The following is a 27,980-nucleotide window of genomic DNA, read 5'->3' on the forward strand; positions in this document are numbered from 1 at the left end:
TGTAATCCAAATATTTTAAGAGACTGAAGTAGGAGGATCGCAAATTCAAGTCCTGCCTGGACAATTTAGCGAGACCTCCAAAAAAGGGGATGGGGTGTGACTTAGATTCCCTAGGTTCTGTGTGGAGGGGCAGTGTTCAATGGTTGCGCACTAAGGACTTGGCGCCCAGGGTGCGGTGTCCACTAGGGGATGGTGTTTCAACAGAGGCCTACTTGGATAAAGGTGAAGGAAGTGCACAGCAGTCAGAATGTAAGATAAAAAGAGCGTTCCAAAGGTTGGGTATATTAGCGAAAAGAACAATACACAAATACTCTCTCCTTATTACTTCGCGCTTGCGATCTTGGTCTCCTCGAATAACACCGCACTAAGCACAGCCCTATGTCTAGCGCTAGTGACGCCAGGCCTGGGCACACACCGACAACTACTCCCGGGAACTCTGGTGTTGCGGGGGGGTGGGGGCCGGCGCAGGCTGTGGGTCTTGCCGCAGGGCCTTCTGGGATTTGTAGTTTCGCAGTGGCCTTCGGGAGTTGTAGTTCCTTTCCCACAATCTGCCGGGCGAGGCAGCGCCGGCGGACAGAGCTGCCTGGGTGTTCAGGGGCCAAGATGGCGGCGCGCCGGGGACGGAGAGACAGAGTCGTGCCGCCTGCGAGTGGCGGCTCTGGGCCCGATCCCGGCGGTGGAGTTCGCGGCAGCAGCTGGGGAAGTCGGAGCCAAACGCCCTATGGAACCGTGGGCGCCATGAGCGGAGGGGAGCAGGTGAGAGCCTGGCGGGCGGCCCGCGGCTGGCAGCTGAGCGGCGTGCGCCGGGCGGTGACACGTGGACGCCGCGGGAGAAGGAGGAAGCGCTCCACAGTCTGTGCCGGCTGGCCGCGGGAATCGGGCTGGAGGAGCAGACCTGAGCCGCGTATTCGGGTCGAGCGGCGAAGGCAGGGTGCGCGCTGGGATTTTCTGGGAACACCGCGGGGCAGAGCTGGGCACGGAAATAGGGCCTGCAACTGGGGGAGGCGGTCAGGGGTTCGATGGAGATGTCGAAGGCTGGGATCTCCTCCTAAGGATACCTAGGAGAGCTCCACCAGCCCGGCACTGCAGTTCTCTTTTCGGAGCACGTGGGGTGGGGGGAGCGATTTTCCCGGGAGAACTTGTCTGGCTCCCCTCCCCCTCTAGGCGCCCGGCATCCACGTGGGTTGAGCTGGGGGGGCAGGGCCGCGGGTCCACGTGGGAGCGGGGAGGGGATGTCCACGTGGCTCCCAGTCCCGGGATGCCGGTCTTTTAAGTGTCCACCCCTGAGACGCACTGCCGAGACCTGGGTGTGTCCCAGCGATCCCGCCATCCGCGATCAGGGCTGGGAACCCCAGACCTCGGAAGAAGGTTAGGGCTGCTAGAGTCCACTTTGCCCAGGGCCTTAAAGTTTTTCCGTTTTTCGTGGATCTCAGTGCTTTTGGATAGCGAGTGGTGGACTTCCCAGATGTTTGGGCGTCTCTGCAGATGGCAGAGGGGTGAGGCTGAAGGACTGTGGAGTGAGCTTGTGGCAGCTTCTGTCTGATCAGCTCGGGGTGGGTTGTGAGTCACTGGTACAGGCATTTTGATTGTCTGCAGTCTTCTTGCCTCATTCGTGATTCAGGGGGCATAGGGAGTGTCAGCATATAGCTGGGACAAGTTTAAAGAGAAAACCTTTTCCCCAAACTTCTTTTTTCTAGCATCTCTGCAATGAAGTGACACAAGAAACTAGGGTGGTGTGTATTTAAGGTTTTCTGGGATTTTTGTTGGGGATGGAAAAAGTTGGGAGGCAGTTTAAGAACCATTCAGTACTTTATTGGATCAGAGAATTTTGGTGAGATTTGTTTTTTCTTTGGACTTTTCTGTGCTTAAAAAGTTTTAGTCCCACTTTTCAACGGGGGGGGGGGTGTCTTAAGAGTTCCCACCCAGGGTGGCAATGGGCGTGGGCAGGAATTAGTTTGAATTGTTATCTCTCTTTGCAATTAAGCTGAGTCCTTGACAGTGTCCTATTCCCCCACCCCTGTAGGCTGCCTGGTAGTATCAGGTCCAGCAGACCATCTAGGTCTGTGTCCAAGAGAGAATGACTTCTGGGCCATGAATCTGGAAACAACTCACTTTTTCTTCTCCATCTTTCAGAAGTTACATCTTTTTTTTTTTTTTTTTAATTTTTTTTTTTTTTTTTTTTGTCTTTTTCGTTTTTATCGGTACCAGGGATCGAACTCACGACTGCCTGCTTGCAAGGCAGGCACTTGTGCCGCTGAGCTGAATCCCCAGCCCCAAGAAGTTACATCTTTTGAGGCTTGTGCTGCCTACACTCTGGGGAAGAGGCATGAGGGATCCAGGATCTAGTTGCAGTACAAATTAGGTGGTCATGTGGGGTTGGACAAAGTGTCAGGAAGAGATCCTTTTGCCTCTTAAAAAAGGTATGTGTGAGCTAGTCAAACAGCTAGGAACTGAGATTGCCATACATGGCAAACCACACAAACGTTCCTGTCCTCCAGCATCTTTTTTTGTGTGTGTGAGATAAGGTCACACTTCAGGCTGACCTTAAACTCACAGCAATTCTTGCCTCAGTTTCCTGAGTGCTGGGATTGGAGGCATGCTGGGATTACAGGGTGTGCCACAAGACAAAAGGAAAGTGCAGGATATTTGGGATTATTTAGCAGCCCACTAACATTGTAGTGGGCTTTGAGAAAGGATATTTAAGGCTGAGATCCTATGTGTTTGCAAAACTTTCAGAGTGAATTGTGTAAAGGCCTTGAGAGGGGAGAGAAAACAGCTTATTGGAGGAACTGAGGCCTGTGTGGCAGAGGAGTAGGAGAAGACAGACTGAACAGAAGTGTACTGGGAAAGACCAAGATCCCTGTAAACCATAGTGAAGAGTTTAAATCTTAATAAAAGCTGTAAGATGGCATTAAAGAGATTTATGGAGGGTCTCAGGAAGTGATGATTTATGCATTTAAAAAGTTCCTTCTGGAAGTGGGGTGTGGTGGTGCATGCAAAAATAAATAATCAAATAAAATTTTCTGGCTAGTTTTGCAACCTGAAGGGACAAGATTGGTGTGGAAAAGCCAGTTGGGAGGTTGCTAAGTTAGAGATACTGGTGGCTGGCCCACTTTTAGCTCTTGGGTTGATCCTTTGGGTACCATGCAGTTGGAGAATGTGTTGGGCAGACGTGTGACTGACTGTGGCTCTGGGACCTTCCTGGTGGAGGTGGAGATGGTTTGTAGAGCGAGACATGTTTTGAGATTCTGGCCTGGTGACAGGGCTCTGGTAGGAAGGTGGTGGGACAAGTAGAGATGCAGCTCCTTGCTCAGTGGGACTGTTTGCTGAGCCAGGTGATACTCAGCTGGAGGTTATAATTACAGGATAGTGAAGGTCTGGGAGGGGTTAGTTCCTAAAACCTGCCTTTCATCTTGGCCTGGCCTTCTGTGTCCTAACCAACCTTTCCTCTCCCTGGGTCCTGACCCAGGACTAGGGATTCAATTTAGGGTCTTGGTGCTGAACTACATCATAGCACCCTTTTTTGGAGCTGTTCTGGGGACTGAATGCAGGGCCTTTGCACTAAGCTACATCTCTTTTTATATTTTGAGCTACCTGAACTGAATTTGAATTTGAAATCCTCCTGCCTCAAGCTCAGGATGCTGGAGCTCCTCAGCTGTTTAAGGAGAGTGTATGTGGGAAGGGTATAGTCAAGCCTGTTGCATTTTTCTTTTAGAGGAGGTGAAGGCTGAATTTCCCTATGCTTCAGGGGAGTGGGGGGCTTTTCTGTGTTTGGTCCTGTTCTTAGACCTATGCATCGTGTTTCTAATAGTGGAGATAGCCTTGCTCTGGCTCCTGAGTCTCATGCCAGCCACTTCTGGCCCTGCCCATGATACTCTTGACAGGTTTGGGCGGGCCACTCCCTACCTTCTGAGGAGGCTGAAAAAGCTCCAGTGGCATAAGCGCCTGCCTTGCAAGCCGGCAGTCAGGAGTTCAACCCCCGGTACCAATAAAATGGAAAAAGACCAAAAAAAAAAAAAAGAGTGCCTAGCTGGGGGAGGAGTATGAGGCAGAGCCTCCATCTACAGAATCAAGCATTCTCCTTTGGCTGTCACCTAGTAGAAGTGGGGAAGATACCTTTCCTTTGGAACTACCTGAGAGATTGGGTGGCAGTACTGTTAGCAGAAGGGGTATAGTGCAGGAACACAGCACATTCTTACAGGCACAAACAAAACAAAAGTCATAACAATTATTTGATAATTGGCTGGCACTATGGGTGAGTGGAAAGTACTAACTATATGAGGCTTTAAACTTTTCTGAGAGACAGGAAGAATATCTTTGTTTCCTTTTATTTCCTTTCTTTTTTTTAAACCAGGGATGGAACTCAGGACCTCATGTCTTGCCAGGCACGCACTTATGCTGCTGAGCCAAATCCCTAGCCCTAGGAAGAATATCAACTTATACAAAAGGTTCTTTGCCCCAGATAAACTTACAATCCAGTTTTCATAGTGATGCAGGGAGTGTCATGGGGTTGGGGAGACAGGATGTGATTGTCAGGAAAGGGAATACATTGCTCTGCAGAGACATAAGCATAGGCTGGGAAGGCTGAAAGTCTGAGGTCTCTTGAAGACTGCAGGGTTTGAGCTCAGCAGGGAACAGAGGCCTCAGGGATTTGCAGTGGGTCACCTTGCTATGGCTGACTTCTTGCTTTGGTGTACCCCTTAGACTAGCATCCTCTCCACTGCTCACTCATGACCTCTGAACAATCTGGATTTATTTTTTGAGATGGGGTCTTGCTATTGTAGTTTAGGCTAGCCTTGAATTCACTGTGTAGCCCAGGCTGGCCTTGAATTTGCAGACCTTATGGCACAGGCTCCCAAGGGCTGGGACTACAGAAGTGCACCACCACACCTTGCTACAACCTGGGTCTTTTGGATGTTTTCACTCTGCAGTTTAGTAATTTCCTGTGACTCCAGCTGTCTTTTCCCTAGAACACTGATGTTGTGATTGGGACTTCTGTTCACAGATGGTATCTCTCTGCCCACCTAGCTGAGAGATTTGGTGACCTGAGTGGGGACCTGGTTTATGGTTCATCTGTCCTCAGAGGGACTGTGATTTCTTTTTTTTTTTTTTTTTTTTTTTTTTGTCTTTTTCGTTTTTATCGGTACCAGGGATCGAACTCACGACTGCCTGCTTTCAAGGCAGGCGCTTATGCCGCTGAGCTAAACCCCAGCCCCTGGGACTGTGCATTTCAACCTTGCCTCTTTGCTCCAGGTGCTGCTGCATGAAGAGGGGGATGACGCTAGCTTTGTCAACCTGCCTCGGCTGGGCCCGTCTGTGAGAGACAAAGACCTAGAGATGGAGGAGCTAATACTGCAAGATGAGGCGCTGCTGGGAACCATGCAGAGCTACATGGATGCCTCCCTCATCTCACTTATCGAGGATTTTGGGAACCTTGGAGAGGTGAGCTGGAGCTAGGGTTGGAGCTGGAGTTTTGCATGGGAGGCTGCACTTCAAATCCTTGGAGTGGTTTAAGGATGACTTGGCTCTTCCACATCCTGGTTGCTGGGTACCTGACCCAGGTCCTTAAAGTGTGTTTTTCATCTCTAGAGGGGAGGATGGGAGTTAGGCTGCAGGCTGCCAGATTATGCTATGTGAAAATGCCTTGCTAGTTTGGACCATGATCCAAGGCTTTTGCCCTATCTGGGTCCTTGGCCTGAATGTCTAGAGGCTCACTGAGTTTTGTGTTCTTTAAAAACACATATTTTGGGGAGTAAGGCATGGTAGCCCACCCTTGTAATCCCAGCACTTGGGAGGCTGAGGCAGGAAGATCTGGATTTTGTTGTTGTTGTTTGAAACAGGGTGTGGCTGAATCACTAGGTTGCCTAAGCTAGGCTCCAGTTTGGGGTTAGCCTCTCAGCGTGCTGGGATCACAGGACTTGCCACTATTCCCAGCTTGTGTTTTTTTCTTTTTGAAATGTGTTGTGTTGTTTTGGTACCAGGGATTGAACTCATGATTTTTCACTTGCCGTGCAGCCATTTTGCCACTAAGCTAAATCCCCAGCCTTTTCTTTTTGAGACAGAGTCCTACTATGTAGTCCAGGGTGGCCTCGATCTTGCATTTCTCTTGCCTCAGCCTACTGAGTTTTGGGGTTACAAGTGTACACCACCATACTTGGCACTGATCTATTTTTGGCCAATTCTGATGTAGCCTAGGATTGTTTGCTGAGCATCCTCCTCTTATCTGAAGGGTGGGGGAACTATATGAAGCCCAAGGCAAGACTCTAGATCTAGTCTGACAGGTCCCTTTTGGATGATAAATGAGACTAGATTAGATCCCCCTTGTTGGTAAATTGAGCTAAACTAAATGTGGGAGGCTAAGTCTTTGGCCTTTGGCCCTTCTCAGTGGCCCAGTATCTCATTAGAGATATTGGTGGGACCTTCCCATTGTCTTTCTGGAGCAGAGCAGGTTATCTCTAGAAGACCAGAATGAAGTATCGCTGCTCACAGCTCTGACGGAGATCTTGGACAATGCAGATTCTGAGAACCTGTCTCCATTTGACAGCATCCCTGACTCAGAGCTACTTGTGTCTCCTCGAGAGGGCTCATCTGTGAGTGTGGGACCAAAGAGAGGGCACTGGTGTAAGGGGTGGTGGTGCCTGCTATAAAGTTTAAACCCATATTTACTGGCTGTCCACATAGCTTTAAAGCGCAGACTGATCTCAGGTCTTTCTTTCCCTCTTAGCTGCACAAGCTGCTCACTCTTTCTCGAACACCACCAGAACGTGACTTCATTACTCCAATTGACCCATTAGGGCCCAGCACAGGTGGTAATAAAGTCAGTGGGGTAAGCCTGGCCTGCCTGGAACTTGCAGGTGGTAGGGAGCCCACAGGGACATGTCTGGAAAGTACTTAGCTGAAGCACTCCTTTCTTGCAGGTTGAGATGGCTCTTGCAGATTCCCCTTGGGATTTCTCCCCACCTTCCTTTCTGGAGACCTCTTCTCCAAAGGTACCAAGCTGGAGGTCCTCAAGGTCAAGACCACGCTGGGGCCAATCCCCTCCTTCCCAGCAGCGCAGTGATGGTGAAGAAGAGGAAGAGGTGGCTAGTTTCAGTGGTCAGATGCTTGCTGGAGAGCTGGATAATTCCATGAGTACCACCCCAGATTTCCCCATGCATCTGGCCTGCCCACAGGAAGAACACAAGGCGTCAGCAGCAGAGGTAGCCATGCCAGCAGCTGGTGAAGAGAGCATCTCCTCCTTGAGCGAGCTGGTGCGGGCCATGCACCCTTACTGCCTTCCCAGTCTCACCCACCTGGCGTCACTTGAGGATGAGCTTCAGGAACAGCCAGAAGAGTTGATACTGCCTGAGAGTTGTGTGGTACTAGAGATTGTGGGCCAGGCAGCCACAGCTGCTGATGGCCTGCAGATCCCAGTTGTGGTACGGCAGGTCCCCACTGGACCTGAGTCTGTACTCTTAGGTGACCCGTTGCAGTTGCTTATGCCCACGCTGGAGTCAGAGACAGAGTCTGCTGTTCCTGAGGTGGCTCCTTGCCCTGAGGAGGAGGACTTGGTGGGGGATTCAACTTGCTTTTTGGAGCCCAAAGAGGCCACAGCATCGGGGGCAACCAGTGGGCCTCAGAACACATCTCCCAGTGTAGTACTGGGTTCCCAGAAAGTGCGGAAAGGCAGGAAGAAGAAAAGCAAGGAGCAGATGGTAGCTGCTGCAGAGGGTTATGCCAGGAGGCTGAGATCTTCCTCTCGTGGGCATGCTGCTGTGGCTGCAGAAGTTGCTCAGACCAGCAGCCTGCAGACGCAGCCTCAGGAAGAGGTTCAGAGAGTGGCGGGGCCTCCCCAGGGAAGTGGGAAGCCTCGGGCTTGGGCTCGGGCTTGGGCAGCTGCCTTGGAGAAGCCTTGCTCTGGGAACCTGGAGAGAAGTGCTGGACAAGGTAGTTTTGCCAAAGAAGATCCTTTAGACCTCTACTGTAAGCTGGTTGACACGATCCAGGCCAACCCTGTTCCGACCCATCTCCCGTTGGTTCAATCTGTTCTGGCCGCCACACTGGATGACACTGTTAAAGCCAGTGCTACTGCTGGCGACCCTGCTCTGACTGACACTGTACCCTGTGAACCAGCTTCAGCCAGCTCAGAGCTCGCTGACCCTCTCCCGGCCGATCCAGTACTGACTGACCCAGTCCTTGCTGACTCGGCAGCAGTTGATCCCATAGTGGTTGTTCCCATCTCAGACAACTCGTCACCAGTAGATACTGTCCTAGCTGACCCAGCGCTTGTTGACTGTGTTCCTAATGATGTGGTTCCAGCTGACCCTGTGTTAGTTAAGTCTCGACCATCCGACCCTAGACGTGGTGCAGTGTCACCGGCCGAAGGGATTCTGGCTTCCCAGCTCCCACTGGACTCAGAGTCTTCAGACCCCTTGAAGGCTGTCATCCCCGAAGTCAAGGAGGTTGTAGGTCCTCTGAAGGTGGAAAATGGTGCCAGTGCTGCCACCCAGGAAACCAAACCACGGCCGCTTAGCCTTTCTGAGTACCGGCAACGAAGGCAGCAACGGCAGGCAGAGGCAGAAGAAAGGACTTCCCAGGCCCCAGCTGGGAAGTGGCCCAGCCTCCCAGAGACCCCCACCGGGCTGGCAGACATTCCTTGTCTTGTCATCCCACCAGCACAAGCCAAGAAGACAACTTTGCAGAGGAGCCCTGAAGCTCCTGTGGCCAGCTTTGTACCTGTGGGTCTCAGTCCAGCTTCTCCTAGTCCTGAACCTGCAAGTAGACCTGTGGATTCAGTGCCCAGTGAACAAGTGCCACCTGAAGAGGCGCCACTGCCAGCAAGATCTTCCCTTTCTACTGTGCAGTCCATGTCTCTGGCAGGGCCCATTTCTCCCATGATGGCCCCTCCTTTGCCATTCCCCCCAAGTGGCCTGGGCATGTCTCCTATGCTGCCCCTTCCTATAAGTGGACAAGGGGTCCCCAGTGTACCCCCACCTCCCTTGCACCCTCCTGGTCTTCCAGTGTCTATGGGGCCTGTACCAGCTGATCCCTATACTCACTATGTGCCACCCTGGCCATGTTATCCCCCTGTGTCCCCTTCTGGCTACCCTTGCCTGCCTCCCCCACCAGCATTGCCCCTAGTGTCTGGTACGGCTAGCACCTATGCTGTGCCCCCGACTTGTAATGTGCCTTGGGTTCCGCCTCCTGCCCCAGTCTCACCTTACAGCTCCAGCTGTACCTATGGGCCCATGGGATGGGGCTGTAGGCCACAACACCCTCCGTTCTGGCCAGCTGTTCCCCCGCCTCCTTTGGTTCCAGTCTCTATTGGGGTAGATGTTCTTCCACCCACCGTGGAGCCCAGTTCCATTTTAGCTGGCTCTCCTGAAAATGTACCTATGGCTCCTGTGCCTATGGCCCCTTCCTGCAATCTTGGGCCAGCTGAGAGCTCCACAGATAGAGGTCCACAGATAGAGGTTGCTAAGGTCGAAGTCAAGTCAGTGCCTGTCTCTCCCCATGAGAAACACAAGGTATCCTCTGTGGCACAAAGTCCTTGGCCCAAGGCCCCGCCAAGTCTATCTGTTGAAGATAAGTCTGTGGAGGAGCCTGCATCAGAGGCGCTAAAGCCTGAGACCCAGGAGATCAAGCCCAAGGAGAAGCCCCTCTGTCCCGCTGTCAGGGCTGTTTCTGTGCAAAGACAGAGCACTGTCCCCAAGCTGCCTACTGTCCATCCAGCCCGGCTAAGGAAGCTGTCTTTTCTGCCCACCCCACGCACACAGGGTCCTGAGGATGTGGTGCAGGCTTTCATCAGTGAGATTGGTGAGTGTACACGGTGTAGATCTGTGGGAAGAGGATGGGATAGCTGGGGTGGCCCTTTGTGGGATTTCTGGAGGGAGGTCTTCAGAAGTGCAACACTGGGTTTGTTTTGGTCCTTCCTGCTTTGTGCTGCTGATTTGGCTTGCTTCATGTGGTGGGCAGAGATGTAGAGGGTGAGGTGGATGTGCTCACTGTACTCAGTTGATGGGGCTAGTGTATTATCCTTTGTTGTATTCCTAAATAGGAATTGAGGCATCAGACTTATCCAGTCTGCTGGAGCAGTTTGAGAAATCAGAAGGTGAGAAAAATTGAGTTTTCTTCCAACTCTTATGGTTGGTATTTCCTTTAGATTCAGCCCTGTAGTTGGCTGCGCTAGAGTGGAGGGCAGTCAGCTACTAGAGAACTCCCCAGCTCTAGTGGGCAGACAAGATTTTCAAGAGTAGATAGATGGGGGGTTGTTGGGATTGTTTGGGGACATTTATCTAGAAGGAAGTAGCTCTCAAGCTGAATCAGAAAAGATAGGATTTTAGAGATAGTATGTATGGTAAATAAAGGAGGACAGGAAAGTATCAGAAAGACTATATGATGTATTTGGAAGGCAATCAAAATAGCTTGACTTTCTAAAGATAAGGCATGGATCTGGGTGCTGTCCAGGAGCTTTTGGTCTAACTGAGGAGATGAATACGAGTACTGATACCAGGTGTCTGTAGTATAAGCAAAATGTAAGTGGCTTGCACAGGGTGGTACACATTTATAATCCCAGCTACTCAGGGCCGAGGCAGGAATATGGCAAGTTTGAGGCCAGCCTGGTCAATTTAATGACTTTTTCAATACTTAAAAAAAAAAACGGGGCTGGGGGTTTAGCTGCAGCACACGTGCCTGTTTTGCAAGTGTAATGTTGTGAGTTCAATCCCTGGTACAAAAAAAAAAAAAAGCCGAGAAAGTATTCCAGCCCAGTGATAGAGTGCTTGCCTAGCATGCACAAGATCCTGGGTTTAGCCTTCAGTTCTGAAACAAAAATGTGGGATGGGACTGCCATAAAGGCTAGCCTGAATTGCATAGTGAAAACTTCCCTGTCTCAAAAAGACACAAAACAAAATAACAGACTGCTGTGGTTGGGCACAGTAAGCGCACACTCCAAAGCAGGCTGTGAGGCTTGGGAGCTAAGAAGGTTATGCGGAAACCTGAATACTAGTAACTTTCGACAGTTGAACTCTTGTCATACCACAGTGTTTCTCAGCAGAGAAGAGACTCGATTAAATAGTACCTGGTACCGCTTGGGGCTGGGGATTTAGCTCAGTGGCATAAGTGTCTGCCTTGCAAGCAGGCGGTTGTGAGTTTGATCCCTGGTACCTGGTACCCACTAAAAGAGACTGTATCTCTCCAGGGTGGCCCAGCAGGGAATAGGAAAAGCAAAGTAAACTTTCCCTGTTAGAATCTCTAAGCCTTTCTGTGCTACTTCAGTCTGGAACATCTGGTTGGGCCTGTTAACTAGTATAATTTCTTTGCAGCCAAAAAGGAAAGTCTTCCCTTGGCTCCTACTGATGGCTCGGCTGTAGGAAACTCAGGGTAAGTATGGAAATGTGAGCGAGTTACCCTACAGCTGTTGGCAGCAGCCAGCTGGTGTGCCAAGACCATTGCCGGGATGCCTGCATTGGCAGGGATGTGCAGTCAGTCAGCTCTAGAGTTTTCCTGTTTCCCCGCACCCTGCTCTGCCTGCCACCACTGGGCACTGCCGTAGTTTGATGGTGAGGTGGGATGGTGTGAACTGTCCTGTTGATGTAGGCAGGGGCTCCAGATCCCCAGAGAGTCTTTGTATCTCGTGGCAAGTTCTACTTTCCTTCATTTAACAGATTATAAGCTTGCTCAGTGCTGGTGATGGGATAACAAAGTGGGGGAAGAGATTAATGGCAAGGGCTTCACTGAGACCTTAGAGGACACAGATACCCTGGACTTCCTGCTCCCCAGTGGTCCGGCAATGAGAGGACTTTTTTTCATTCTTCATGTTCATGATCCATCCTGTTCTTTCAGCCTTTTGCATTGGTTCAGGTTGGCTTGAGGTGGCAGGCAAGGCTCCTGATTTGAAGGAGTTAGGGAGTACTCAGGGTCATAGGCAGCCTGCCTCCTGGAATTGGGCAGAGCTGAGATGAGATGCAGTCTATGGTTGAGTCACTAATGGCCCTTTTGTGCTGGAGGAGGAGAATGGGAACAGTTTGTACATCTCCTTTCTTCTCTGAATGCACCCCTCTCCAGTTACTTTGTGAGGAAAGCTGACGTACGTGATATTGAGGAGGCAATGAACCAGGCTTTCCCTTTTCCCCCCGCCAGCAGCGTTGACACTCCCCAGGAGAAGAGGCCCCTAGACCGGTTACAAGCCCCAGAGCTGGCCAACGTGGCAGGTGGGTTCAGGTTGGGGAACTCTGCCTGTAATTAGTTTGTGTAGCAGTGTGCAGTGCCTGCTCTGCATCAGGTGTGTATAGGCATTGACAACACAGGTCTGGTCTCCATTCTTGAGGTGCCCATAGTTTAGGAGCAGATGTACACAGAAGCATGCTGAGCGTTGGAAGTGATGTGTTAAGGAAGTTTGGTTTTTACTAAGACCCAAAGGAGACAGTCAACGAAGGGGTATATAGATGGTTATTCCCTAAGGCGAGGCTTGAGAAAAAACCATTGATAGCACTCAGATGGCAGTCAGGGGACAGGCACCCTCATCACATGGAGCAGGTGGAGTGAACAAAGGGCCAGTACCAGCCTGTGTTTTGGGGACCTGCAAGTGGCCATGTTTCTTGGAACATAATGGCTGATCAGGGTGGTGGGCACGACAAAAGCAAGACGTAAAGTCGGGGTGGTAAACAGATCTGTTACGGAAACTTTCTGTGCTTGTTAAACTATTTGGACTTCATCCTGAATATTGCAGAAGCAGTGAAAAGCTTTCTCCGGTGGGTTTTTGGATGGTCCATCTATGGGCAATGTAGAAGACAGTGGCAGATACGAAGCTGGAAGTAGGGAGACTTCACATACATACAGGCATGATCTGGCTGGAAGTCAGGCTGTGCTGGGGGGAGGGCTGGGCCAAGGACAGGCTCAGGTAGCTCAGGTAGGTAGGACCTGCACACCAGCTAGGGTTTGGTAATTGAGGAGATGGGGGTGGGGTTAGGACGCCCTGGCTGGCTGGGTTCCTAGCTGGTCAAGATAACATGGGGTAAGAACAGTTGAAACAGTGGGTGATGCTGGGTGTTGCCTACTTGGTGTATTTGGTGAGAAGTGGGGTCTCTGGAGCCTAAATACAGTGTTTGGAATTACAGAATCAGATCTCACCCTGCTATCTCCATCCTCCCTCCCCTCACAGGCCTCACCCCTCCAGCCACCCCTCCCCACCAGTTATGGAAGCCCCTGGCTGCTGTTTCACTGCTGGCCAAAGCCAGATCTCCTAAGTCCACCGCCCAGGAGGGAACCCAGAAGCCTGAAGGAGTTATAGAAGCCAAACATCCAGCTGCAGCCTGCCTCCAAGAAGGGGTCCGTGGCCCTAGTCCAGTCCATGTGGGCTCTGGGGACCATGACTATTGTGTTCGGAGCAGGACACCCCCCAAAAAGATGCCTGCCCTAGTCATTCCAGAGGTGGGCTCCCGATGGAACATCAAACGCCATCAGGATATCACCATCAAACCTGTCTTGTCCCTGGGCCCAGCCGTCCCCCTACTTCCATGCACTGCTGCCTCCCAGGAGCCACTTGATCACAGGACTAGCAGTGAGCAGGCACCTCCCCCAGCACCTTGCCTTGCCTCATCTGCCTTGCTGTCTCCTGAGGCCTCACCCTGCCGGAATGACATGAACACTAGGCCTCCCACTGAACCCTCAGCCAAGCAGCGATCCATGCGCTGTTACCGAAAAACCTGCAGGTCAGCCAGCCCCACTAGGGGCTGGCAGGGCCGTCGTGGCCGCAGCAGCCGGTCTGTCAGCTCTGGGTCCAACCAGACCAGTGAAGCATCTTCCTCATCCTCATCGTCGTCTTCCTCATCCCGATCCCGGTCCCGGTCCAGGTCCAGGTCCAGGTCCAGGTCCCGGTCCCTCTCCCCCCCACACAAGAGGTGGCGAAGGTGAGCTCTTGAAGGTCTGTTAGGTCCTGCAGTTAGGAAGTTCATGCATTGTCTTCTGTGTTTACACTGAAAATTTACACACTTTCAGGCACCACTAAGGCTTCTATTTCTGTTTTGGGCTTTTGTCTTTTCTTCTTTTGTGGACTGGTGAAGGAGGCAAGCTGTGAGAATGTAGCTTCTGTTGCTGGAGTTTGGGGTATTCCTGAGGTCTCCTGCTACCTGGAGGCATGCCTTGAGGCTGGTAGGGTTAGATCTGGAGTGTGCTGATTTGACTCTTTACCTATGATACTGTCCTCATGGTATTTTTCTGGCGCTGTGTGGGACAGTGGGTTAACTGCTAAAGGCAAAGTGCTTAATCATCTGTTGAGCAAAGCATATGAGGTGGTATCTTCGGATTTATTTCCTGGCAGCATTTTTCTTTTTCTCAGTCACAGACCCAAGTTTTCTCACTTACTCAGTAAAGGATTCTTGAGGTTCAGCAGTGTGTGCAGAAATACCTGCTTTTATAGTTCTAGCACAGTTCTTTCCTTCAGGCCATGGCTGCAGTATTCCTGTGTGACGTGGTGGGGAAGCATTTGTAAAGCAGACAGCCAGGCTTGGCCCATCCACCACAGATACAGACACAGAACTAGGTCCAGCTCTTTATCTTTCTATTTATTTTTCTTCTTTCTGATTTGTGTTTTTCAATTTTTAGCTGCATAATTGAAAATAAATCTCTTCCCAACCACACTAGAACATTCCAGATCTCTCTGAAATTCTATGAAGGGCTTCAGTCTGTCCATCTGTGAGGAAAAATTGCTCTTCTAGACCCTCTCTGCTCTGTTTTCTTTGGGTCTGAGTTGCCTGACAGGCAGGGCTGGGGCCTGGGTGCTGGAGGTGGAGTGTACCTGCACTGCTGCTGGCCTCAACTGCTCATCCTTTAATTCTCTAGGTCCAGCTGCAGTTCCTCTGGGCGTTCCCGAAGATGCTCTTCCTCTTCATCATCATCATCCTCATCCTCCTCATCCTCATCCAGTTCACGAAGCCGTTCTCGCTCCCCGTCCCCCCGCCGGAGAAGTGACAGGAGGCGGCGGTGAGCCTGTCTCTGGAAGCAGTGCTCTTGGAGTGGAGGTGCTGTGGGTTCTGAGTTTTGAATTGTTCTCTCTGGAGGCTGATGACACTTTCTCTTGCCAGGTACGGCTCCTATCGTGCACATGACCATTACCAAAGGCAGAGAGTGCTGCAGAAGGAACGTGCAATAGTGAGTGGAGTGGGACGTGGGGGGCTTGCCCCGAGCCATGAGCTCATTGAGGCCGCTGTAGCTCCAGTTCCAGCTCATAGCCTTATTTTCCTTGATATTCAACACAGGAAGAGAGAAGGGTAGTCTTTATTGGGAAGATACCTGGCCGTATGACTCGGTCAGAGTTGAAACAGAGGTTTTCTGTTTTCGGAGAGATTGAGGAATGCACCATCCATTTCCGTGTCCAGGGGTAAGCTTGGATCCCCCAGTAGGAAGTCCTTTCAGTCTCATTCATCTAGGTTCATATTTATCTTTTCTCCTTGCTGTGGTATGTTGGGCTGTGTGGGAAACGAGAAGAGCCACCTCTGCACCCTGGGGTACTGTGTCTTCTTAGTGTGTACCCGAATGGTTCACCTTCCCCACTAGTGACAACTATGGCTTCGTCACTTACCGCTATGCTGAGGAGGCTTTTGCGGCCATCGAGAGTGGCCACAAGCTACGGCAGGCAGATGAGCAGCCGTTTGATCTCTGCTTTGGGGGCCGCAGGCAATTCTGCAAGAGGAGCTATTCTGATCTTGGTGAGTAGAGGGTTAGGGTTAAGGTTTCCTAGGCCAGGTGTGGTGGCGCACACCTGTAATTTTATCACTCAGAGGCTGAGGCAGGGGGATGACCTTGGGTTCAAGGTCAGCGTGGTCTACATAGTGTGTTTGTATTTATTTACTTATTTATTTATTTATTGGTACCAGGGATCGAACTTGCAACCTTATCTGCCAGGCAGATGCTTATGCCACTGAGTTAAATCCCCAGCCTTACACAGTGTGTTTGAGGCCAGCCTGGACTACATGTTGAGATGGTATCTCAAAAAACTGAAAGAGAGTTTTAAAAAAAAAAAAAAAAGGAAAGGTTCCTAATTCTTTGAGAGTGGAGCTAGGCAGACTTATCTGACCTACAGAAAGAATCTCTAACACATAAGGGGAGATGAGGCCCTCCCACATATGGTCCACTTAAAGTCAGGACAATTTTAGCTGTAGCCATTTGAGAACATGGTTAGGATGTGACCAGAAATCATGATGTCAGGGCTGGGGATTTAGCTCAGCGGCATAAGCGCCTGCCTTGCAAGCAGGCAGTCGTGAGTTCGATCCCCGGTACCGATAAAAAGGAAAAAGATTAAAAAAAAAAAAAAAAAAAAAAGTAATCATGATGTCTGTTTCTCTTTACCTTTGTAGACTCCAACCGGGAAGACTTTGACCCTGCTCCTGTAAAGAGCAAATTTGACTCTCTTGACTTTGACACCTTGTTGAAACAGGCCCAGAAGAACCTCAGGAGGTAACCCTGGGCTCTTCCCCCTTCCTTTTTTTCTTTGGAGGTGTCCAGCCTCCTCCACTCCCCTCCCCCGCTCTAGGGGAGAGAGCTGCTAGTGAGATGACTTTTATAAAGAAATGGAAAAAACGAAATAAAAATGTTAAATCAGATTTTTAAAGAGGGTAGTTGTTTTTTGTGTTTTATAACAGGTTGAAACAAGTTAACTTGTGTTCCTATATAAAATGGTTGAGATTGAAGAATTCATGTTTTGGAACCCTAGTCACTATGCAAACTGATAAACACGAACAAAAAATTCCCAAGTATCACTGTGGGTAGGTGGGTAGGTTTATGTGTGTCCCCATATTTGGGACTATGTTGAACCCAGGGTCTTTGCACTGAACTAGATCTAAATTGACCAGGCTTGGTCTTGAACTTGGGATCTTTGTGGCTTAGCCTCCTGGAGTGGGATTTCAGGCATGGGGCCACCAACCGTGGACAACAATTGTGCTTCTCTCTGTTGTTGCTACTCCAAATGTAGTTTTCCTCTGTGAACACAATCAGCGAGCGATGTGCTTACCTCCATTGAGTTCTTAAGTAAGGCCTCTCTCTGGTCAAATACAAAGTCCACTGTAGGGAAAGGCAAGAACAGAAAAGGGGCTTCATTAGGTTTTTTGTTTGTTTGTTTTTGGCTAATTTTGACTAAGAGGAGTTAAAACTTTAGTAGGGGAACTCTGGGAAACAGTTATAAGGACAAGGATAATGAGAGGAAAACCAGTTGCAAAAAGTCATTAGGTAGCACAGTGGTGTCAAGACGCAAACCAAAGGACCAGAGGGAAAACTAACAAGCAAGAGCACAGAGAAGCCAGGTGCAGAGAGCCAAGACAGCTGTCCCTCCTTGCCTGCATTCCAGTATAAAGGGAACACAAAAGGGAGGGGGCTACCCTACTTTTAAAAAAATTCTTATTCACTGTCTAGAAATATTTGTTCACACTTAGGCACTTATTTATTTATCTGTCGCTGTATTTCCACAGTAGAGTCATTGTATTACTACAAATACATCTCTTTACTAACTACAAGCTGGACTGCTAGAACGTTCCTTCTAACTAGTAGCTCATCCCAGATATAAGGCCCTGACAAGGACAAATGGGCAGAAAAAAGTCAAAGCTCACCAAAAGAAATGTACATGTGGACAAGGATGTCCAGGGTGCCTGGTTTAATACTAGGACACCCCAGGGAGCCAATCAAATTGTAACAAATTCCAAAGACAAAGGATCCCTAGAAACATTGGGAAAGAAGCTGAGGACACAGTCTCATGGGTTTTTCATCTTTCTGGGGCCTCTTCCTTCTGTCAGAGGTAGCTGTCCTCTTTACAACAAGGCATTTTTTTCAAGACAGGGTCTTGCTATGCAGTTCAGGCTGGCCTTGAGTTTACTTTGTAGCTCAGGTTGGTTTCAAACTTGCAACTATTCTGCTACAGCCTCTTGAGTGCTGGGATTACAGGTGTGCATCATCATGTCCCGAAAGCGTGTTTCTTGCACTGTGTTCCCTTAATTCATTATTGGTGCTGAGTTTACAAACTTGGTTAGTTGCTCACCCCAGTGGTCCTTGTCCTGGATGTGAAACCATCAGTTTTTTTTTGGTTTTGGCCTTTTTGAGACAGGGACTCACTATGCAGTTCAGGCTCGCCTTGAGCTCACTTTGTGGCCCAGGCTGGCTTTGAACTTGAAACACTTTACTGTGTCAGCTTCCCCAGGGTGGACATTACAGGCGTGTGCTACCATACCCAGTGAAATAACATTTGAAACTTGGCTTCTCAGTTATGTTATCTATGGAATAAGTCAAGGCTTTGCTTATCCCACTTAAAAGACTTGAATCATTTGGAGACCTTTTTAGAAGGCAGATTTCTGAATTCTGGGATGGGACCTGAGATTCAACATTTCAAAAGTCAGGGCAATGCTACTATTCCAGGGAGTGATTTTGATAGCAAGGGCTAGAGGAAACTCACACTTGTAAAAAAGGTTTTCTAAGTGGCCTTGTGTGCACATTAACATTTCCATTGAGATCATTTTAGCTTGAGCGCAATGCTGAGCACGCAGCGGGTGCTCGTGTTCGAATGAATGCATGAGGTAGAACCCTGGAACAGAGGCAGATGTGATTCTCTGTAGTACAAGGAAGTGCCTGTTTTGATAAAGGCAAAGGAAAATGGTGTCTAAAAGTGGATCCTTGTCCTTCCTGAGTCACATTATCGGGAAGTAGTCAAGGAGTAGGGTTAAAAAGGCTTGCTGACTGCTGGAACCCGCGAGTTATGACCAGAGGAGAATTTATCCTGATTGGGTTGCTCCCACTTCCCTTATGGAGCCGAAGAACTAAGGCTGCATAAGTGAGGAGGGGGAAGAGCTGCGTGAAGTGGGCGATTTTGGGAATCAACCTATCCACCATGGCTGGGGGACACTGGAACCACATCTGAAGAAACAAGAGTGGCTATGACCTGCTGGTCCATTCATTGATTACTCTCAAATCCGAGTAGTAGCTGTGGCGCCGGAAACTGCTCCAGTGACGCGCCTCCAGGAGAGCAGCACGCGGGAAATGGGAGTTTTGCCGCCAGGGCCTGGAACGTCACCCCTGACGTCAGGGCTCCGCCTCCACAAAGGAGACCGGCAGGCTCCGCCCTTACAAGATGGCGCGCCGGGGAGTGGAAAGCGCTTCCTGGTTTTGCCATGTCCCGCCTCCGCAGTGGGGGCGGGGTTACTGCAGAGCCCACCTCTTCCGCTGCCTGCTGTCGCGGTGGAATGACGTTAGATCCCACTCTCGGTCGAAGGCCTGAATTTGTGGTCGCCCTTCCTGAGTGACGGTAGTGACGCGTATTGCCAGACGATGGCGGACGCCGGCTTTCGCCGCGTGGTTCCCAGCGACCTGTACCCTCTTGTGCTCGGCTTTCTGCGCGACAACCAACTCTCAGAGGTGGCCAATAAGTTCGTCAAAGCGACAGGCGCTGTGAGTCCTGGGTTTGGTACGCTGGGCCGTGGTGGATGATCTCCGGCATCTGGCCTCGACATGCCTGGTTTCCAGGTGGGGAGGTCTGTGGGTTCCACTAGTCTGGAGTTTGCGAGTCCTTTGTGCTTACTGTCGAGGTAACTGGAGGAAGCCTGGGGCCTCGGAACCTCGTCTCCTACGAGGTCTAAGGAGACGCAACTTCTTCCTGGGGAGCTGTGCAGCGGCGATGGCGTGGGATCCGCGTGCCCAGGTCACGTGGTAGAGGGTGCGGGTCCCACACAGGGCTCCTTTTGGGGGTTAGGCAAAGCGTCGTTCGACCTTGAGGTCGAATGCATTGACCTGAAATTGGAAGGTGAATAAAATCACTTTAGAATTGAAGGCCTGAATTTCTTTTACTACAAAAGAAAATGAATGAGAGTAGGGTAGCGTCCTGCCTTTAGGTGTACCGAAGTATATTTGAGCCTCATACAGTGAACTTAGACCTTTGGCTAATGAAATCAAACCTATCTAGGCTTGGGACCAGGGTCTGCCGCATTTTAGATGTATGATCCTGGCAGATTGCTCTTTGTCTCTTTTCTTCTGCGGTGTCGTTATCCACTTTATAGGATTTTAGTGAGTTTCTGTGAGATAAAGTATAATATTAACAGTTTCAGTGCTGGTACACAGGGAGTGTGAAACAAGTCGTGGCTTTTACTATAGCTAAAGCAGCTTAGGGTCCTCCAAACACCGGCGAGGGCAACATGATTAGGAATGTGAAGAGTAGGGAATCTAGGACCCCCCCCCCACACACACACACCCCGGGGATCAAAATTATGCACTTGCCAGGCTGAACTTACACCACTGAGCAAAGTCCCTCGGCCCTTGTGTTTTGTTTTGTTTGTCTTTTTCCTTTTTATCGGTACCAGGGATCGAACTTACGACTGCTGCTTGCAAGGCAGGCGCTTATGCCGCTGAGCTAAATCCCCAGCCCCATCCCCAGCCCTTGTGTTTTTGGGACAGGTTTTCACTTTGTAATTTAAGATGGCCTTGGAATCACTATATAGCCCAGGGCAGTCTTAAACTTGCCAGGATCCTCTTGCCTCAGCCTCCAAAGCACTGAGATCACAGGCCTGGCCACTATGCCCAGTGGGAATCTAGATTTCGAGAAGTGCCGTCGTGATTGTGCAGGAACTCATCTGGAGAGAAGATAGAGTGGTAATCTTTGTGATGAGGGATGATAGCATGGCTAAAAGGTAGGTAGGTTTGTTCTTTGTAGCAGAATCGGGCGCAAACGGAGTTCAAATCAGGCTCATAAAGAACTTTCCTAGGGTTAGGGAAGGGTTAGGCTGTCTACCTTATGATCTGATATAACTGCTTATTTTTTGGAACTGTTTTTAGTTTGCTGTTAGACTACAAGAAACTAAGCATTTTGGAATTAGGATTCATTGTTGTTGTTTGTTTTGTTTTGTTTTTTGGTACTGGGGATCAAACTCGTGACCTCACAGTAGCCAGGCAGGTGTTTACACTACTAAGCTAAATCCCTGGCCGGGATTCATTGGTTTTTGTGTGCCAAAGACTAATCTTTGTAGGATTGTTAGGTCTGGATGCTGTTTCCTTATTCTTCACCTTTTTCATACATTCTCCCACATCTTTTTTATTTTTATTTTTTTAGGTAGGATCTGATATGTAATACAAGGTGGTCTTGAATTTGTAGTGATCCTCCTGCCTCAGTTTCCAGAGGGCTGGGATGACAGGCATGCTGTTGCATTCATCATCTCTTATTCTCTCAATTTAATGAGACCTGTAGGATTGTTACCTTTTTTTTTTTTTTTTTTATCGGTACCAGGGATTGAACCCACGACTGCCTGCTTGCAAGGCAAGCGCTTATGCCAGAGCTAAATCCCCAGCTGAATTGTTACTATTTTATACGGAAGAAAACAGTCTGGTGGTGCACACCAGCCTTCAGGAGACTGAGGCAGAAAGATTAGCAGTTCAGGGCCAGCTTGGGTACAAAGCAAGACCCTGTCTCAAAAAAACAAAGCCACCCCTCTACCAAAAAATAACAAAAACACCCAGTCTAAGGGATTCAATAATTTTCCCAGGGTCAAATGGTAGTACCTGGCCAGGGATTTAGCTCAGTGGCATAAGGGCTTGCATGGCAAGCCTGAGGTCATGAGTTTAATGCCCTGTACACCGCCCCCCTCCCCCCCAAAAAAAGTAATACCTGACAAGGTGAGTTCACATTTGCATGTATGTGGAGCATACTACCTGGCCTATGAGACTGTGTTCTTGTGGGATGTTTTGGCATTTTTACATCAGTTAATGCTCTGTAGTCCAGGTTGGTCTTGACTTACAGTGGTCCAACTGCCTCAGCCTCCTGAGTGCCAGGTTTTTAGTTCTGTACCACCACACCTGGTTGAATGAAACTCTTAACTGTATATATAAATCTCTTTTCTTTAAGAATTCTACTCAATCTTTAATCAAGTAGGAACAAATCTCCACTTTAAAAAAAAATATGTCTGCAGTTTGAAGGGCAAAGGGAACAGCTAAAAAGAGGAAGCTTTGTATTTGCCCCGTCCCCACAGATGTTTTTGAAATCTGTTGTAGCGTATTTACCAGTTACCACTTGAAAGCTTGCTTCCTTTTGTGTGTGTGTGGTGGTTGTTTTGTTTTGTTTTTTTGAAACATTTTCACTATGCAGTTCAGGATGGCCTTAAATTTACTTTGTAGCCCAGGCTGGATTCAAACTCAGGGCGATCCTCTTGTCTCAGCCTCCCAAGTGGCATGCCCAGCACTTGGTGACTTCTGTTAATTTGGTCTGATAATCCCTATTAAATCAAACACTACCTTGTGTTAGTGTATGTGCCTAGGATTAAATTCTTAGGTAGTACATTACTAGGGTAGAAAGAGTGAACTTTTAAGAAATCTTTGATAACTACAGATTGGCGGTAAGGGAGATATATAGTGCTATAAACTGTAGGATAGTGTGTGTCTTTCTTTAACCAAAAATTGGAGATACATAGGTAAAATACTTTCTCCTACTTTATTCAAGTTGGAAAAGTCTTACGAGGGCATAACATTTATTCCAACTTTAGTAAGTATATAATAAATCACAGTTAATAAAAGAATAACACAAAACCTGGCCTCTGCTAAACTAATCAGGGTAACATTTCCTCACCCATTTCTCTTTCCTGTAGGCGCAGCAGGATGCCAACGCCTCCTCCCTCCTGGACATCTATAGCTTCTGGCTCAAGTAAGCCTTCCATGTTCCTCTTGCACTGTTTTCTTTCCATATGGGCTGGGCTGTGTTCCTTGGTTTGAGAAGGTCCCGAACCCCCAGAAGTTAGCACATTCTACTCCAGCAGGTCTACCAAAGCCCCAAAGCGGAAGTTACAGGCAAATGGACCAGTGACTAAGAAGGCTAAGAAGAGCAGTTCATCCAGTGACAGCAGTGAGGACAGCAGTGAGGAGGAAGAAGTTAAAGTAGCTCCAGCTAAGAAATCTGGTAAGGCAAGTGGTTTGGGCTCAGTGGCTTCAGGAAGAGAATTTGCCGGCTGCCTAGATGACGGGCTGATTTTTTTCTGGGCCTGTTTTTTTTATTCAGCTGTACCTGTGCCAGCCAAGAAGGCCATTCCATCTCAACGTCCTGGAAAGACTGTGGCCAAAGCTTCAGAGAGCAGCAGCAGTGAGGAATCCAGTGATGATGATGAGGAGGAAGACAGAAAGGTCAACACTGTCCAGGTTTGCCTCTTTGGGAAGAAAGAGGATTGGTTAAGGGTTTAGAAAGGAAAATGCTAAAGTTGCCCTTTGCTTCTGGCCAGAGATTGTGTAGCTGCATGGTGGTGTCTGCCTATTATTGCAAATTCTCTGAGGCAGGAGGATCTTAAAGTTGAAGAAATCGAGTGTTTGGGATAGTTACTAGGATGTGACAGGGACAAGGACAGTGTTTGAAATAGTTAACTTATTGAGACAGGATCTTGCTTTGTAGTCCAGGCTGGCCTAGAACAACCTCCCAAGTGTTAGGGTCGCAGAAGTGCTATCATGCCCAATTTTTGTTTTTCCCTTAATCATATATGCTTTCCCCACCCATCATGTTTTCTTTACCCCTAGAAAATAAAAGCCTCAGATGCCCTTTGAGTACTCAGAAGCTCTTGCTGATTTCCTGTCTTACTTTTTTTTAGCAAAAGGGAGTTAAACCTCAAGCCAAGGCAGCCAGACCTCCTCCTAAGAAGGCCCAGAGTTCTGACTCTGATTCTGATTCCAGTTCAGAGGATGAGGCACCAAAGAACCAGAAGCTGAAGACAGCACCTGTGGCAGTGAAAGCCCCAGCCAAACCAGGTACTGCTGTTTCCCAAGAGTGGGGCTGGGACCAGAGTGCTCTAGGTGCAGGTGTTAAAATTGCCCCCAGTGGGGCTGGGGCTATAACTCAGTGACACAGCACCTGCCTGGAAAGTTTGAGGTCATGAATTTGATCCCTGGTATCCAAAAAAAAAAAAAAAAAAAAAAATTGCGTAGTAAGCATTAAGGTAAAATTATATTGTTTGCTGAACAAGAGGTATTGATGATCAGTGTCAGGTTTTTTTTACAGAAAGTTTGAGTACTTTTCCTTGTAAAGTAAGTTATGATTTGTGTAAGCTTTTCTGAGTAGAGCTAGAAGCGAAAGGCTTCAGGGGAGGTGTTTAGGTGAATTTTACCTTGCCATCCTTTTTTAATTAGTTGTATCTCTGATGTTGGGCAGGAGAGTCTTGCTTTATTCCTAATAAACCATGGCCTTTGCCATCATGGCTGGTCTTTAGTTAACCTAGGAGACTCTTGTGCTCAAATGGAAAGCAGTTCTCACGTGGTCTCTTGCTTGTCCTAAGATTCTTTGCTTTGTTCACTTTCTCTTCTTAGGTGCACCAGCTCAAACAGTACCTAAGGTGGCCAATGGCAAAGCCGCCAGTAGCAGCAGCAGCAGCAGCAGCAGCAGCAGCGATGATTCAGAGGAGACGGAAGCAGCTGTCCTCAAGGTCTCCTGTCAGAGAAAACATGGGGGTGGTGTTCCCAGGGGCAGGGTTGTTTGCATCAGCGTTCTTCTCTGATAAATCGATTCTCTCTGATGCAGACTACACCTAAAAAGCAAGCTGTAACCAAGGCCCTTGTAAAAGTACCTGTTGTAGCCCAGAAGAGTTCTAGTAGTGAAGAGTCCTCCAGTGAGGAGGAAGAGGAACAGAAAAAGACCACCAAGAAGAAACCAGGTAATTGGATACAAACAGGCAGTAGGGTTGGCTGGGTCAGGTGCCGTCAGGACCCTTACTCTTTTGGGGCTGCTGTGTGCTCCCAGGAAAGCCAGGGGCAGCCATTCTGCTTCATGGAGCTTAAGCCCAGAAGTGACACACTATCACTTCAGCAGAAGTGACAGTGCCTGTACTCAAAAGAGAATTAAACTCCATCTCTTAGAAAGGCAATATTAAAGAATTTTTGTGGGCTTTAGTTTTCTCAGTGCTGGGGTTCTGGCAAGTGTGGTGCTTCAGCCACATACCTAGCACTTGTGTACATATTTTAAAGCCACCAGACTGTACCTTTTAAACAGGTCCCTACAGTTCTGTGCCTCCACCTTCTGTTCTCCCACCAAAGAAGCCTCTGGGAGCCCCATCTTCCAAGAAAGCTCTAGAGAAGAAGCATTCCGAGGAAAGCAGTGAGGACAGCAGTGACGAGTCTGGTAAGGGAGGTGCAACTTCCCCCAGAAGTGGGTGCAGGCGTGTGTATGAGAACAAGGCCTGGAGGCCTTTGTTGTTTTAGAGCACTTGACTGCACTGGGACTGTGTTAAGGTGCTAGGTTTCTTTGCCATCTTCTCTTCCCCTCCTGCTTGAGTTGGGCCTCTGGCCCTAGCATAATGCCACAGGTTCTCCCCAGATTCAAGTTCTGAGGAAGAGAAGAAACCCCCAGCTAAAGCAGTTGTCTCTAAAGGAGCCACTAAACCAGCTCCAGCGAAGAACGCAGAAGAGAGCTCTTCAGACAGCTCAGGTGAGGCACAAGGCCCCTGGAGTAGTAATGACGCTCTCTCCTTTGGGCTGCTTCTAGAGCTCCTCTGAAGCCTGATTATTCTGCCCTTCTGTGTAGACTCTGACAGCTCCGAGGAGGAAGCTCTTTCCAAGCCATCCAGTAGCTCCAAGAATTCCTCAAGTAAGCCAGCTGCCACTGCTAAGCCACCTGCTGCTAAGACAGCAACTGCCACTCCCAAGCAGCTTGCAGGCAGCGGCCCAAAGCCTCTGACCAGAAAGGCTGATAGCAGCTCTAGTGAGGAAGAGAGCAGTTCCAGTGAGGAGGAGACGACTGTGGCCACCCCGAAGGCAAGGGTGACTGCCAAAGCAGCACCGTTTCCGCCTGCCAAACAGGCTGCCCAGGCTGGTGGGGGCAGCAGCTCTGACTCTGATAGCTCCAGCGGTGAGGAGGAGGAGGAAGAGGAGAAGGAAGAGAAGACAACCAAATCCCTGGCTAAAAAGCAGCCCAAGAAGGTGGCAGGAGTGGCAGCCCTACCCAAGGCAGTCTCTACCAAGAAAGCCAAGGCTGAGAGCAGTAGCAGTTCTTCCTCCGAGGATTCCAGTGAGGAAGATAAAGAGGTGGAGAAACCCAAGATGGGGCCCACTGCACGACCACAGGCTCCAGAGGCCAACGGCACCTCTGTACTGACTGCCCACAATGGGAAGTCTGATGAGGTTACCGAGGAGGAGGAAGGAGAGAAGAAAAAGGCAACAGTGGCTGTCGCTAAGCCAGGTCTGTGCCTGGAAAATCTGGGCTCTGCCCCCAAGTCCGGACAGGATGTGCTTTGGGGGTGGGTTGTGGGTGGAGGCCCATGTTCGGCTCCCCCTGGCGGTCCTTTGGGAAGCTCAGGGGAAGAAAGGGAACCTGGCTCCTGAGTGTGGCTTTTGTTCTGCAGAGTCAGGAAAGAAACGGAAGCAGAAGGAGGCAGTCAAGGAGTCAGAGACTCCTCAAGCCAAGAAGATTAAGCTCCAGACTCCTAACACATTTCCAAAAAGGAAGAAAGTAAGTTGTCTTCTTTTCTTCTCAGGAACCAGACCTTCAGAGCTAGGAAGAAAACCTGGGTCATCATCACAGCTTGGCCTACCCTGGCCAAGTGCAGGATGCATGTCACTGTGGGAAGCTGTTTCGATGAGCACTTCATCTTTAATTTACTGCTTCGTTCTTTTCCAGGGAGAGAAAAGAGCATCTTCCCCATTTCGAAGGGTCAGGGAGGAGGACATAGAGGTGGATTCACGAGTGGCAGACAACTCCTTTGATGCCAAGGTGAGGGAGAGACCGTGTTCCATTGTTGGGGAAGTGTTGGGAGAACAGTGTCAGCTGCTTGTTAAAGTTAGCGGGAAGGTCTTGGTCCAGTAGCCTGGTGCAGAGAGGGAGAAGACAAGAAGGTGACATGGTCCTGGTGTTGTCCTTGCAGGCGTTAACTGGCTCTTGCTCTGTCATTTGTAGAAAGGTGCAGCTGGAGACTGGGGGGAACGGGCCAATCAGGTTCTGAAGTTCACCAAGGGCAAGTCCTTCCGGCACGAGAAAACCAAGAAGAAGCGAGGCAGCTACCGAGGAGGCTCCATTTCTGTGCAGGTCAATTCCGTCAAGTTTGACAGCGAGTAACCTGGGCGAGCAAGGGCAATGATTGACGGCTACTTGCGTGGAACTGGGATTCCTCTGCTCTGGTGGGGTAGAGGGGTGTCTTGGCGAGGACAGAAGTTTAGAGTAGGTCCTGGGCCTTTACAGCATAGTAACTCCTCTGGTCCTTTTCTGTGTCCTAGTTTTGTACAGATTGACTCCCTGCACCCCTTGAATATCAGGGACAAAGTAAGAGGAGTGTTGTTTTTAAACAAATACATTTTGGTTGTTCCCCTTGTTCTTTGGAAGGCCTCCTGCTGTGAAATTTATATATTTTGTATTAAATGATTTCTCATTGGTTTCTGTTGTGATTTTCAGAGATGGGTTCCCACAGATAAAATCACTGCTATTCCTCAAGACACAGTAAAGAACCACTTTACGGGTGTTTATAATTCAAGCGTTTCTGCCCAGGAGAATGATCGAGTCTCCTGAGGCCCAATAGGGCTGCTTCAGGAGCAGGCGGTGAGTGTGTGTGCTGGGTGTCACCCGCTGTCTGGGGCAGAAGTGTCAGCCAGCACGAAGGTACCAGCTTTTTGGGATAAAATTCACTATTTTGTTACAGAACTCTGGTATGAATGGATGGGTCAGTTTTACTTGTCTTTTGTAATTTTGTCATTATATGTTTGCAATGTATTTAGCTTTAATTCAAAAACAATCTCTTAAAAAAAAAAAAGCAATCTCTTGTACTGTTCAGAGACATTTTTGGACAACTGGGCGCTTGCAGTCTTACACTAAGCTGAAGACCACATCTTCCCTTGCCCTTGTTTTTACATGATTGAGAACAAAATAGAACTAATTTTATGTGAGAAGGCCCTTTTCCTTGGCAATTTCTGTCTTGGTAACAATGGAGACCCAGAATTAGTTCTGTTCCTACATGTTTGTGAATCACTTAATCAGAAAGCGTGGGAGGAAAGAAACTGATTAAAGAACCTCAGTTCTCATGAAGTGGCTG

General features: G+C 49.1%; 2 protein-coding genes across 7 annotated transcripts; both read left to right on the plus strand.

Annotated features, from left to right (window-relative positions):
* Positions 1-547: 547 nt before the first annotated feature.
* Pprc1 (PPARG related coactivator 1) lies at positions 548-16,580 on the plus strand. 5 transcript variants are annotated; one of them, XM_013158372.3, is made up of 14 exons: positions 548-756; positions 5,254-5,442; positions 6,444-6,590; positions 6,725-6,826; positions 6,918-9,795; positions 10,037-10,090; positions 11,304-11,361; positions 12,046-12,191; positions 13,142-13,889; positions 14,821-14,961; positions 15,063-15,129; positions 15,237-15,358; positions 15,535-15,686; positions 16,335-16,580. In XM_013158372.3, exons 1-14 carry the CDS (start codon positions 604-606, stop codon positions 16,436-16,438), a joined length of 5,061 nt encoding a protein of 1,686 aa, XP_013013826.2. In that variant the 5' UTR covers positions 548-603; the 3' UTR covers positions 16,439-16,580. The 5 variants fall into 5 exon arrangements, with proteins under 5 accessions (XP_013013826.2, XP_005006061.2, XP_013013827.2 ...); XM_013158373.3 differs by having other exon boundaries at positions 549-756; positions 12,121-12,191; XM_005006003.4 differs by having other exon boundaries at positions 549-756; positions 12,124-12,191.
* Positions 16,581-19,194: 2,614 nt separating this feature from the next.
* Nolc1 (nucleolar and coiled-body phosphoprotein 1) lies at positions 19,195-27,328 on the plus strand. 2 transcript variants are annotated; one of them, XM_005005998.4, is made up of 13 exons: positions 19,195-19,404; positions 22,581-22,636; positions 22,746-22,888; positions 22,988-23,124; positions 23,565-23,721; positions 24,277-24,392; positions 24,488-24,620; positions 24,956-25,084; positions 25,280-25,390; positions 25,487-26,140; positions 26,304-26,410; positions 26,579-26,671; positions 26,855-27,328. In XM_005005998.4, the coding sequence occupies exons 1-13, from the start codon at positions 19,285-19,287 to the stop codon at positions 27,011-27,013; spliced, it is 2,115 nt and encodes a 704-aa protein (XP_005006055.1). In that variant the 5' UTR covers positions 19,195-19,284; the 3' UTR covers positions 27,014-27,328. The 2 variants fall into 2 exon arrangements, with proteins under 2 accessions (XP_005006055.1, XP_005006056.1); XM_005005999.4 differs by having other exon boundaries at positions 22,749-22,888.
* The last annotated feature ends 652 nt before the right edge of the window (positions 27,329-27,980 follow it).

The sequence above is a fragment of the Cavia porcellus genome, unplaced genomic scaffold (assembly GCF_034190915.1).
Source record: "Cavia porcellus strain 051 isolate PalLab524CR breed Dunkin Hartley unplaced genomic scaffold, mCavPor4.1 scaffold_2, whole genome shotgun sequence".
NCBI classification, from domain to species: domain Eukaryota; kingdom Metazoa; phylum Chordata; class Mammalia; order Rodentia; family Caviidae; genus Cavia; species Cavia porcellus.

Coding starts and splice junctions, on each gene's coding strand:
- Pprc1 (XM_013158372.3), top strand. CDS start 604: ATGGCGGCGCGCCGGGGACGGAGAGACAGAGTCGTGCCGCCTGCGAGT. Junction 6,591..6,724: donor CTCCTCGAGAGGGCTCATCT/GTGAGTGTGGGA, acceptor TTTCCCTCTTAG/CTGCACAAGCTGCTCACTCT. Junction 15,130..15,236: donor TGCAGAAGGAACGTGCAATA/GTGAGTGGAGTG, acceptor TATTCAACACAG/GAAGAGAGAAGGGTAGTCTT.
- Nolc1 (XM_005005998.4), top strand. CDS start 19,285: ATGGCGGACGCCGGCTTTCGCCGCGTGGTTCCCAGCGACCTGTACCCT. Junction 22,637..22,745: donor ATCTATAGCTTCTGGCTCAA/GTAAGCCTTCCA, acceptor ATTCTACTCCAG/CAGGTCTACCAAAGCCCCAA. Junction 23,722..24,276: donor GAAAGCCCCAGCCAAACCAG/GTACTGCTGTTT, acceptor TTCTCTTCTTAG/GTGCACCAGCTCAAACAGTA.